This window comes from Neodiprion virginianus, chromosome 1 (genome assembly GCF_021901495.1).
Source record: "Neodiprion virginianus isolate iyNeoVirg1 chromosome 1, iyNeoVirg1.1, whole genome shotgun sequence".
Classification (NCBI taxonomy): Eukaryota; Metazoa; Arthropoda; class Insecta; order Hymenoptera; family Diprionidae; genus Neodiprion; species Neodiprion virginianus.
The window spans coordinates 6,051,839-6,065,604 of record NC_060877.1 but is presented as its reverse complement, the minus strand read 5'-3'; the positions used below and the strand labels follow the sequence as shown (position 1 = coordinate 6,065,604).

The following is a 13,766-nucleotide window of genomic DNA, read 5'->3' as shown; positions in this document are numbered from 1 at the left end:
GAAGTGATTTCAAGTACAAGTCAATCAAGATCCGTCGGATGCGTTTCATAATTTCTGAGATGAGTATAAAATAGTGAACAGTTTTTGCATTTTTAAATTCAAATTTCTAGAAATCCGGACGCGTCACGCGATTAGTATTGTTGTTTTTTTTTTCTTTTTTTTTTTTACCTCTATTTTTTACGGTAGACTTTTCGATCGTGGAAAAAACCTCGACGGAAACAAAATCTGCACATCGGCGAAACAAGTTGGAATATCATTTACGGCAAAGCTCGACTTATTTGATGCACAAGCGAAATTATACGTACGATTATATTCGCATAGTCAGACGTGATAGTTTATATGCAGAACATCTGTCGGTCAAACGTGATATATACCCGCAAGTTCCATCACTTTATGCAAATAAAATCACCGCGGATGCTTGATTTCCCCTGGTGTTGTCTTCTCGGTCCGCGATCCTCATCTCAAAATACGCCTGTATTATAATTCCCTACCTCTTTATCTAAAAATTGTCATTTTTATCACCGCAAGCTTCCGCAGAAATCATTATTCTTTCATCGTCTTGTCTCATTTTCTTTGTTTCGTCTCATCCGTTGATCAACGACTCGATAAAATTTCTCGTCGATGTGATACGCTTTTTATTTTTTCCTACATTTTTTTTTTTTTATTATTTATTCATTTTTTTTCACCTTCTATACTTCAAGTTAATTACTTTATTACATACAAACTAGGTACGGTATTATTATGGTATAATATATGTGAAAGATTGGAATCGTCGACAAATTTCATCGGTGTCGATTTTACGAGATTGGCGCCGGGTGAGTAAAGATTTCCTTGTTCTCAATTTCGTTCAATTCTCTCCAGCCCGGCGTAAAAATGAGATCGCAGAATTTCGGTCGCAATCTTCTTTACGGTTCTTTGAATTCAATTTTCATCAAACCCGTACTCAAATATTTATTTTCATTCGCTGTACTAGACATAACTAATAAGGATATATAGAATAGTATTTTTCATTTGTCGTTTGGTTTTACTCTTACGCAAATTTTTTATTTATTTTTTTTTCACACATTATTAAACAAAGGAAAATACGTTGTTATTTAACAACAGATAAAATCGTACAAATACCGCACGAGTATAAAGGCCCAAGATTTTACGAAAAGTTACATAATAATAAGACTGTAGAACAGTGTTTTGAAACGCCTATCCGAATACCAAATTTACGGAATCCAACATCTTCGATAATAATAATAATAATAGCAATAATAATAATTATTATTATTATCGATGAAATATTTTCGAATAACAAGTCCACTATAGTGTGGTATATTTTTATTTCCACATCGTTGATTAAATAATACAATTGCTGAAATCTTGCACAATCATGCCAAATGGTATATAAATATAAAGCTGGATTAGAAATCCATTTTTATACGAAACTAAATCGTCTACCTGTCCTTGATACTCGTTGTAAATAAAAAATTTCCGCAGATACTTAAGCGCGGTCGTAATTCTCTTGAAATAATAAATGCGCTGGCTGTGACCGTTGATTTCCGTCACTGATTTATCATCTCTACAAACGTCTCAAGTCGCATAATGAAATTTATTCGCCACCACCGTTATAAGAACACGATTCTGCGAATCTCGGTAAAACATTATAAATTTTTCATTGAATTACAATGAAATTATTATAATCGTACCAACGATTTTATATACCTGTATTTACTTATTGATATTTTACCAACTGTACACAGAACTCTTGTTCAATGAATTATTTTAATCCTACAGTGATTAACTAACGTGAATGTTATTGTAAAAGCAATTTGTTTATTCAAATTTTTCTCTCTCTTTTTTTTTTCTCTTCATTCTTTGACCAGATTCAAAGTAAAAAAAAAAATTACAAAATATACGCGAGTTTGCTTTTTTATTTCGGAAAAAATACGAGCACAGAATTTTTCGACTCACCCGCGGCGACGAGAAGAGCGGTTATTACGATCCTGCGGTTCGACGAACTTGGCATCCTGATTGTTAGATGTGAAAAACGCACTCCCTGGATCATCGATTATCGCACAATTACTCGGACCGCGAAGCAAAGTGAACTACAACTTTCGGCTCGGGTAAACTGTTCAAAGAAGGTCTCGACGAGGAAAGGCGATACGAAGGGAGACGCCGTCTCACCACTACTACCTGGAGCAAAAGTTGTCTTTGGCTTTTGCCTTCTCGCAGGCGACGGTAACGTGGGGGAATCAATGTGTCGTCGCTTCTGTATGCCGCTGGTTCGACTTGTACACCTTTTTCACTTTTTTTTTTATGCGGCCAGCAAATAAACGGGGATGGATCTCGCCTCGGAACCTCCGTTCTCTTCTCGTCCCCCTCCCTCCCTCAGCGAACGCGATAACTTCATCAGCCGGAAAAATTTTCATTGCACATTTCAACCAAACAAGAACGAAAAATAATAAAAACAAAAAAAAAAACAGTAAATAAATTTCGATTCTACATGTACCTTGAGTAATAACCAAAACCTTTATTTATTATTTATAAAGTTTGATTTTGTCTTTCACTTCGTTCGTCAATTCTTTTACATTTGTTGTTTATTATTAATTATTGTTTTCGAATGAAATTTATTTAAATGTAAAACCGAAGTTTGCATAATTGTTATTTGGAATAAATGTTTGAGAATGTTTGAAACAGATAATTTTACTTAAAATCCGAAATACCGTTCTCGTTTCTACAAAAAAAAAAAAAAAAACTTTATCTGATAAAAATATTTTGTCATTTATCAATTACGTAGAAGAAAGCAACATTTAACATCCAAATACTCAAAATACGCGTTGACCGGGTTTATTTATCAAGAAATTTAATCTTCGCTTGCGAAAGGTAAAGAAAAGAAAAACGATCGTCCTCGACGATTGTGTACCTGTATTAAAAGTAATTATTATCGAAATCATAACAGCTGATCAAAACAGCGGTTCAACCGTTTAATCTGGGAAATATATTTTCGTCTTAAAGCTTACAGTCTTTGAGACGAGAGAGGGAATAAATTATCAATTTCAATCACGTTATTTTGTCGCAAAGGGGACCGAGTTTGCATCGGACGTTGAGCTTATACACCGCGCCGCAATTTTATATTATATGTCGTTGCGGTTGTTATCATTATCATTATTATTATTATTATTATTATTATTATTATTATTATTACACGACATTACCTGATGTTGGATATAAAATGTTCGTCAGACTTCACCTCTCTGTGCTTTACGGGGCGGTGATTGCTTCCTCCAATATTGCGCGTATACATCGAACTAATAACGTACAAAATGCAGAATTTAATGTAAGGTACACGAATTTTTATATCCGGCTTCTTGATGGGAGAATTTTTTTTTTTTTTTTTTTTTTATATCCAGACTTGGAGCAAAACAGAAATGATATTTGGTACGACACTCGAGATGAAATCTTACGTGGAGTTTTATAGTATAATCTTCTGATCTTTGGCATTGCGTAGATTTTTGTATAATCGAGGAGTTGAGAATTGAAGTGTCGATGGTAGTCAGTTTGACATCATTTTTCATTCAATTAGTAGCAGTTTTGCAGGTGAGAGAAAAAATTGTATTATTATGATTTGTTTTACGTTTTAACAATAGTTGGAAAAATTATTGTTGATAAAATATTAAGTTTGAATTATCAAACCCCGATATAAGAAGCAGGAAATTGTTACAACGCAATTAGAAATCGAAGTTCGTAACGTTATTACTAACGGTTCAATTTTAGAAAGAAATCATCATTTCGCAACTATAGGATAATTGTTTGAAATCGAGTGATTATGTAATTAATATTTTTTAAATAAGTAAAGAGCGCATGTTCAGATTCTTTCGAAACCGAACTCCTTCGATGATCTTCTTTTCAATATTTCGTTACGTTAAACGTTAGCAACTCCGATCTGCTAAATTTCTAAAATATCGGTAAACTAACAGAAAACATTAATTTTAACCGAGGTTGATTAATCGGTTATAGGATAGAAACGGGATTGAAATGTACGCGTTTTCGATATGACGCGAAAATGGCGACGACGACGACCTTCGCCTGAATGTAAAATAAGGTAAAACGAGACGTGTGAGAAGTAGGTACGAGCATAAAAGTGAGCTGGATTGTAACAACACTCTTTATACATACCGCGTAGCTGCGGCGTAAAAGAGAATCCAACGTGAGATTTGAAGCGTAAAGCGTTGAGACATGTGATACTTTGGTGTAGGCGTGTTTATAATTTTCAAACCGTTGCACAAGCAATTACAGGAGGTTATATACCGTACGTTTTATACGCAGGTCGTACGAGCCGTGTGCTTTTCCTTTCTTCTTCTTTCTTCTCCTTTCTTTATCTTCGTTGTTGTTGTTATTATTATTATTATATATATATGTATATACGTATATACGTATATACATAATGCATCATTATCCTTTTTTTTTTTCAATTCTACAACGAGTGGAATTTTTCATATAATTGTGGTTACCATACACGGTATTCGACCGTTTTTACTTTTTCACCGTAACAGAAAAACCAGAATTTCTAATTGTGGATACTAAATGACTCGAGTCTTGTACCTGTAACGAGAAATTCTAGTACGTCCATTTCTACTATATTTTCTTCCATCTCTGAAACAATAAATAATTCATGTCACGGTCTTGTTTTATTGGATAAATGTGGCAAACTAAAGAAAACAAATTCAGTGTTACGGTAACCGTAAAATGTATTATTGACAAGTTTAATTAGACTAAACACTAAACAGTCGTTAGTTTCTTGTTATTTCATCGATAATATATTATATGTATAATATATCGAATTGAGCGGAATTTTTTTACCAACCGTAACGATAAATGAAGTTTTTTTTCTCTGTATTTAGGGGAAAATAAGAGAGTCCGCAGTGACATGGAAGAGAGTTTAATTAGTGGCTTCGCGGAATATCACAAACCACCTCCTCCTCCTCCTCCTCCTCCTTCTCCACTTTGTCTGACAAATTCTGACGGTGTCGGTATTATTTGTGACTGTAGCCAGGTCGAGTCGTGGCTGTGGCTGTGGCTGTGGATGTGGATGTGGATGTCGGAGCTACGGCACCTGGTTGAAAGGAGTAGAGTTTCGCTCTCCGCACCTCTTATGCACCTTCGGTCTTGCAGTTCTTGCCGTTTCAACGAGCAGCCAGCCAGAGTAGTCGCCTCTCTCAGCTTGTCGTAAACTGTCTCTCGGTACACTCACACGCTTCGGGGATAATTACCGGCTGCCAGGGAGGAGAACCGCGGCGACTCTATTAGCATGGCTCTATCCGCAGTTGTGTCTCGGTTCGCGGTATCATCCCTATCCTCGTTCACGGGGACAGACCACCTTTTCCGCGACCAGTATCCTCGGTTTGTTGAATGCGATCGCACTTCTCTGATCTCCTCAATTATGCAACATTTTCAATTCGCCTCTTGTCGTTTGTTACAAAATAACTTAATTATATACTACGGTTTTCCAACATCGGAATCAGTTTATTAAAAATAACAAAAAGAACACACGTCCTTTTACAATTTTTTATTATACCGAGAGCGTTTTAATTTCTTTTTATTTTCGGAACAAATGAAAAATATTTCGCCAAATATTCCGTACAACGATGCGAAAAAATTTCTTTCGCGGGAGATTGAATTTTTGTTTTCTTTTTGTTTTTCGGACTAATTAATTAACTTCAAACTTTTTAGAACATGGTCAAACCTTACTTCTTGACCCGTACTATAAGAAATTGTACACCGCGTTCTCAAGTTGAATTCCCTGGCGTTATACTTTCGGCATTCGTTAATGATGAAAAAACTACTTTTCCCCGCTCCCGATGCTCTCGATTTGTTGTCCGCGGCATCGTCAATTTTTGTGTCGAACTAATCCACCACACTCTCCCCGTTTGTTTCGTAATATGCAACGCTTTTAATACACCGCGAGTACAAAATACGCCGGCAATGCCGAATAGACTTTCTCCTTATTGCAGTTGTATCATATTATATTTAACAATGGGCAAAGGTCGTTTCGCAGAGAAGTTCATTCATTGTGTTTGATCTTGGCAATGCTCTCGCCGCTTTTTTCGCTCTGCATGCATGACGACTTCCGTTTTTGCCAAACGTACGGATTACGATATCAGCGTGGGATGTATTTCAAAATCTGCCTTCTGTTCGCGCGAACTTGGCCAAAATGCCTGACAACGTCGATTTTTTTTTTATTTTAAGGTTTTCAAACAATTTATTGCACATTTATTGGGGGGGGGGGAAACTCATTTCAAATTCCATTGAAGAATGTTTTCTTATTCCTCTCTTTCCCCCTCTGATCGGTAAAAACATGGAATGGTTTTCAATTTGTTGGGTGATTTTTTGAGCGTATTCGTAGAAAAGTACAAAAAAATATATAAATAACAATAATAAAAAAAAAAAGACAAAGTTAAAGAAAGTCTATATCTATTTTCTCTTTCTTCCGCGACTTTCCTTTTAGAACAATTCCATCCGCTCTTTGCACTATCGACTGAATTATTCCCGTATAACGGATGTAAATTATCTTTACCAAGTTCTAAGCGACACCGTTACAACGTTTGCGTCGTCGTTGAAACGACGCCGTAATTTTTTTTTTCTCTCTCATTCTCGTTTTCTATCCCGACGGCGAAGAAACGACGGATACCATTCTTCGATAAAAAAAAAAAAAAAAAAAAAGAAACGGGTTAAAAAACTTTGAGAATGCATTATACTGCAGATAGAATCATTTACGTACAGAACATTTCCGTGTCTTTAAGATGCTTATCGTTGTAGAGGCATATCGAATTATTCTAGTCGAAGAATTTAACGCTGGAAAGAGGAAATGATTTTTTTTTTTTATTTAACAACGTGTGAAAAGATATCAGATGTGTGCTTATGCTTTATTTGTTATATTGTACGCGCTGGGAATTTAGGTTTATGAACCATGAAGATGAAGTTAGTAACGTTACTGTAATACTTTACCATGCAGGTTTAGGAAAAATATTTACTCCGCACCTTTAGCGATGTCCAAAATTTAGTAAACCATGATGACAAAAAAGATATATTCTTATTTTGAAACACCAAATCTTTAAAAGTTATTCCAAAATTACGCAATGACGATTTTTTCTCCTGATGTTTCGTTACGATAACGTTAATAATTTCAGCCTAATTATGAGCTACATTTCGCGGTAACATTATGATTCGCGTACACGTAATACAGAGTTTACGAATGCAACAAGTAGTGTAAATAGTTGGACGATGTTATATTCCGAAAGTTGACATTCTTTAATGCGCCCCTTTGAATTAATTATAATCGACTGATTATTCGGCTTGATAAATTTAATTCATGCACACCTAACAACAAGTATCGAAGTATGAATGGAGAGTATATTATTTGGGAGAGAGGAAAAAAAAAAAAAAAAGAAAAAGATATTACTTACACAATGAGAAGAAATAGTTTAAATTGAGTCAGGGACGAAACGTCGTCCGATTGCGGTGACATTATTTGTTTAAAAGACGTTTCGTCACCTCGTAATCGTAATAAATGACATCTGCATAGCTCGGTTGGCAGGCTAAGCGGTCTATAAATTATGTGAACGAGATGGTTCGGATTGTAAGAATTTCGCCCCCGGCTTTATCCCGAATTCTCGTATATTATAGAAACATGCGACGTTGTTCGCGGATTTCATTTAAACTCGGAACGTCCCACCGAATGGAAAGTAATCGAGATTCTTGTTTGGTTACGTAATCGATGAACGTGCCGCGTATTACGATCTCGTTTTAATAACTTTGCCAAATGATTCCGTATTTCAGCGTGCCAAATAGATCTCAAATTTTTCGTTAAAATTATAATATAACCGGTAGTGATAAGGAGAAATAAAAATAACGAGACGTCATTTTTTTTTTCCTTTTTTTTATTTTTTTCCTCTTACTGACGAAATTTCGACGCCAATTTAAATTCCAATCACGACATCGGAACGGAAAGAACAGTCCGAGAATCAGGCCTTAATGTTATCGTTGCATAACCTTACGATCCAAGATCATCCGCCCATGAATTTAAATTTCGTTCGATTTTAATGCGTTCTGCCATATGATAATGTAACGTTGATAATAATCGCTTGTGTCGGGGATTCCGTTACACGATTATTTATTATACCTGACACATCCAATTCGAGAATATCTCGAAACTCATCCTGGGCATAAATAATCGTTGAGTAAATTGCGGGTGCGGCATTACGGAATGCAACGCTCGGGTTCTAGATCTCCTTTCTCGATCTTCGATACACACACACACGCACACACGTATATATATCTATGTACGCATACGAATGTATGAAAAAAAACTAAAGAAATAAAGTAAAAACAAATGTAATGTAAATTTATATTCAATTCGATTTTTTTTCACTTTTCAACTACTTGTTTTCGCCTCTAGCTTCTAAACCAAAAGCTTGCCCGCTTCCATTCTTGTTTGAGAAAATTATCATTTGTTAGCAAAGAATTTGTTATCGGGGCTATTCGTTCGAAAGTTAGATTTTCGAATTTTTCGGAGCAGTAAAAATCAAACCAGTGGTCGAAAAAATTAGAAACTCGACGAAAGATGATCTTTTTTGTACACTCTACACCGTACTTCGAAAATAAAAATAAATAATTGCCTGTGGTTAGGTTCGTACGTAGGTCGGTTTAGGGTGGAATGCCTCGTATGTATAGATATTTATACTGCGATATGTAACTTGCATGGTGAAATGAAACGATAGCAATCGGAATTTGTGCTCTGATACTAATTTTCAATAAAAATTCCTCTCAATTTTATTCTGATCCATGTAATAAACGACCTGCTTTAATTGCGTTGCAATTACATTGGCTTCGTTATTTTAACCTTTATTTACTTGTTTAATTACTTAGTCTCTTTTCTCAGAATTAACGAAGGAGATGTGTCATTAGTTTAACGCGAGGTTCATCGTAAAACGAATCGATTGCTTCTTATTGTACCTGTTGGCATGTCGTCATTGTTATTATTATCATCATCACCATCACCATCATTGACAATTTATCTCCGCTCTTATTAGAGAACCACTTCCTTGTATTTATACAGTACAATACGTAATACAGGCAGTTATTTCAAATGCATGTATAAATATGCGGATGATGGACGTTTCTGTCAACGCACGATTACTTCTATTGCGTATAAGTGTACATTATACGCGATATCGTGATGATTAATGACAGTTCTGCATCGTTGAGCGTGAAGGAAAGAAAAATACTTACGAGTTGGCCCCGATTTTTTCACTTCTTTTTTTATTTATTTGTTTTAATAGAATTGAACGTATTACGGTATAAACTTTTTCGATAAACGTTTTTTGTAATAATTTCTATCTCATTTTAGTCGATGGTCATTGTTTTGAAGAGATTTCTTTTTCATCTTTTCGACAGCAGGAACTTTTCAAAAAATTGATTTATAAATAAACAAGATCAGCCTCAGTTGCACTTTTTGAATCCTTCTTTTGCCACCTTTATTTTTCACTTGATTGTATAACGTATGTTTGGATTTGAAAGAAGATAAATAAAATTTACTGTCCTAACCTAAACCTAATCGATTCGCAGCAATAATAATACACGCGTCTGCTTACTGTAATATATAATATATATCGATCTGTAATTGGTCTGCAAAAGTGCGAACGCTTCGGGTGAAAGCATTGCGGTGCAATAATATTTTAATTATCTTATCTAATTAAGGTTACAGGCGGTTGATGTTGTTGTCATTATTATTATTATGCGTATACCACGTGCATGTGTACTTTGCGTGTATTATATACATAATTTACATCTCGTACACAGGTATATGCATTTGTAGTTACCGCACGACACGAGGAAGAACGTCTTACAGGCTAGAATCCACAGGTTTCACTTGTTCCGCTTACGCTTTCGTCCGCTCCTATTTTTTATATGTATAAATATATTTATATATGTATATGTGTATTGTTTACACACCGTATGCGTTTAACATACCGAAGCTATTTTGTAATTACTCTGAATTCGACGGGTTTATTTGCCTGTTCACTTATATCAGCTCTGGATATTATTACCCTATTATTCAACGGTACCTATAAACTTATGAACAAGCAAACGGAAGAATATTTTTCTCATTGTCCTAGTCACTGACACGGGATCCAGTTGATTCCGGAACAAATTTTAACGTGTAATTTTAAGCTCAGCGTGCTTGAATCAGGAATGTTCGTGCAAGTAAAATGAAGAATGATTGAAAAAACATTACGACACAAGCCTCAGAGATTGCATATTGTTTTACATTTTTTGATTCAAGAATTTCTCCCACATCCTCCATCGTTTTTTTCTAAAACTAATTCTCGAGTCTATTTCTGAATTGTTAAATTTTGTCTCAGAATTTTATTCGAGTCGTAACTGCGCTCAACGCAATGTTGCGTACAGTAATAACGTTGGTAATTTTTAATTTTTTTTTCTCCTCTTCCTATTTTCGATAGAACAACAATCAATTTGTCGACGGCAGAACGAATCAACGCCACAAAATTGTTACGTCGTGGAAAGTTTGGCTCAATTTCAATCCTTGGTAATACCTTCATTTTTCTACCATGCAGGTATACAAATTGATACATCCTCTTCTTTTTCTCGTTCATCTTTTGCCAGGTTTTTTTTTTTCCTCTTTTCATCTCCTTTTCCTTTTCTTTTCCCTTCTCTTTCTTCTACCGACGTTAACGTAACACCCGCGTCTCTTCCCACAGCACTGTTCGTAATATAAGAAAATAAGTGGGTACGTATATCCATTATACCATCGAACTTCACGAGTGAAAGGCGAAACACGCGCGTCCTGAGGTAAAAACGTGTCGTACCTTTATCTTTCATTATTTCCATGTCTCGTACCTTACACATTCACTCAACTTCCGCACGTATACTCCTGGATTGGATTTCACGGAATTATATTCCTCGCACGCGTGTCTCGCTCCTCGATTAATTCATTAATTAATTAATATCGTCGAATCGGTTCAAAATCCATCAATAATTAATTCATCAACCGATCCGTAAATAGCGAACATATTAATTATTTGACAATAATCGACGCTCCGAACAGTTATAAACTTTTTCAATCATTTTCTCGATCATATTATGTACCCATTATCGATTGCATTTACACTTCGAATATAATTTTTTCTTCTTCATCGATATTATATACGGATAGAGTTTATATAGCTAATCTTACGTTACAAACAATCATGGGAAACGCCCTGCACGCGATGCGGCTACCGTAAATATGACTAAGGCGAATAATTAACAATATCGCAGACCTGCGGCATGAAAATTGTAATAACGGACAGGATATGGAACGGAAGAATCGTAATTCGCGGCTTTTCCGCATGCGACTGCGGCCGCTGGATCCACCGTGTATGCGGTAATTTGTAACTGTCATTCGCACCTCGGCGTCGCAGCAGTCTGCTCGTCGACTGTTAACGAAATTGTAACGAGCGTTAATTGAAGTAACGAGGGTTCGATGAAGGGAGAGGGTGAATCGCAGGAACGCTACCAGCAGTCTTCTACAGGATAAGGTATAACGTTCGAATCGTTCGGTCATCTCCGACACTCGGCTTGATTTGCTACCTATGCCCACTGAGTTGAAAATGATCGATGCATCGATCAATCGTGTACAAAGAAATAATCGGACACGGCTCGATTGAATCGGTAAAAATTGTAGGTAAAAATGTGAAACCAAAATTTCGTAAATTTCAGTACGTAATGTAATAACAGGTACTCGGTAAGTAAAACAATGATAATAATTGAAACTTTAATCACATAAATTGATGTTGCATCGGGTCGTTCATTGGAGTAAAAACAAAAATCGATTGTGAGGAAAAAGAATCGATTATTTTTAGTAATTATTAGTTGTTGCTGCAGGGATTATGCAGTTTGGCCAAAGATTTATCTCTCGGTATATTTCCGTAGGAATGTTTGCAGGCAAATAACTTATATCCCAGCAAAATTTGCCAAGTCTTGATTGACCTTCTCTCCGCTCATTTTTTTTTTTTTTTTTTTTTTTTTTTTCTCGAGCGAAAACCACGACGTCCGTTCTGGAATTTATTCAGAATACTAATATACTTCGTCATCGGAACGAAATGCCATGCCGATCCATATATCTACGGCCAAATTTCAAATTGACTCGGAATATATTATTTCTAATCCATATTCCGTGTCGCCGACGAATCCTTGGTAACATTATCGCTCGGATCGGTTCGCAAGAAAATATCACCTATTTTAACATTTACCTCCTCTTCCGTTTTTATTGCATCACATATACGAACGATTGAATTATACTGCGGCGGATTTCCTCCTACATAAATCCTGTACGATACGATATATAATAAAAAAGAGTATTTCAAAGGTAAACTATTTTTATTTCGTTTGACATACGGTATAAAAATTAGGACAAACTTGAGTGGTATTTTTTTTTCTACAAAAAATTTGCGTATATGTGTGTATGTACATATATATATATATTTTTTTTTTCTTTCCATCACGACGTCAAAACTTTGCCTGCATTTCCATAACCAAATACGTCTAACATAACGTGTGTAACAACCTTAACGTACCGCCTGGCCTAGAAACTGCAACACAGCGACGCGGAATGAGTTGAATTATTTTGTTGGCACGGATTTCTCTCTACGAGCTGAGCTCAGATTTGCTTCCAGACTTTGGTTACACCTGTTTCCGGATGCGTGTCAGACTCTGTCAGCTAATGTTTCCTGTTTTTCTTTCTCTCGCTAACCCGGATTTCGGTGGTGCATGTTGTTGTTTTCGACATTGCGCCGAACCGCATCGAGTCGTTGATTTTGAGGGTCAGACGACTTCTTGTACGTTAATCCGTTCGTTTTGTTGGGTTTTTAAGATTCTCTCTCTAATGCCGTTGACGAACAAAGACCGACGAATCGGTGGTCGATCGTATTTCGATCATGAAATTTTCCTTCCCTCACTTCCTATCTTGGTACGGGTAGCTAGTAATCCTCTGTGTCAAATGGGAATTTTCGACGATGACCGCAAAATAAATTACATATACCAAACCGTCAAATGCCAATAACTGTTTTCATCGTTTGGAGGAAAATTTTGCGCGTCAGCGGTTATCTGCATTTGTTTCGTCGTTATGTTACGTACGTATACAATTATACATATAATATTTATACAAAGGGTATGGAAATATTTATGGAGAATTTCATGCGAACCCAACCAACGTCTGAATTCTATCATTTTTCATTGTGTTGAAAAGATTTTTTCCAATTGTACCAAATCTGTAACGGTGCCCTGAATTTTGTCAGATTTTTCATTCAACTGCTCAGTTATGTGTAAACGTTTAAAGTGATTTTGAAAAGAACCTTTTTTAAAATTCGTAAAACTTTTGTTTTTTACTTTGAACATTTATAAACCGGTTTCGTTACGAAGTTGATGAAAAAACAAAGTTAAATGTGCCAAAGAGACACGTGAGAAAATACAGTTTTTGAGAATTTGTTGAGAGTTTTAAAAAAGGTCCCTTTCAAAATCACTTTAAATATTTATAAATAATTGAGCAGTTTCACAAAAAATCTGAAAAAATTTAGGGTACCGTTTCAGAGTCGGGACGGTTGCAGCGATTTTTTTAAAAAAAATCAGAAATGGCGAGGGTCGGACGTTGGTCGAATTTGCACGGCATTCCCCTTATACACAAGGTATGAGGCGATAATATTCCATCCGAGAGGTGTGGA

At 35.7% G+C, this 13,766-nt stretch overlaps 2 protein-coding genes across 3 annotated transcripts in view; one reads left to right on the top strand and one right to left on the bottom strand.

Annotated features, from left to right (window-relative positions):
- LOC124306932 (uncharacterized) overlaps nt 1-2,285 on the bottom strand; it is a 37,169-nt gene extending 34,884 nt beyond the window's left edge. The window contains exon 1 of the mRNA XM_046768106.1: nt 1,960-2,285. Coding sequence (XP_046624062.1) covers nt 1,960-2,053 — 94 coding nt within the window. The 5' untranslated portion in view covers nt 2,054-2,285. The remainder of the gene's footprint in view (nt 1-1,959) is intronic.
- The window catches only part of LOC124306911 (RING finger protein 17), a 108,195-nt gene that overhangs the window by 38,562 nt on the left and 55,867 nt on the right, over nt 1-13,766 (top strand). The gene's annotated exons all lie outside the window — the stretch shown is intronic.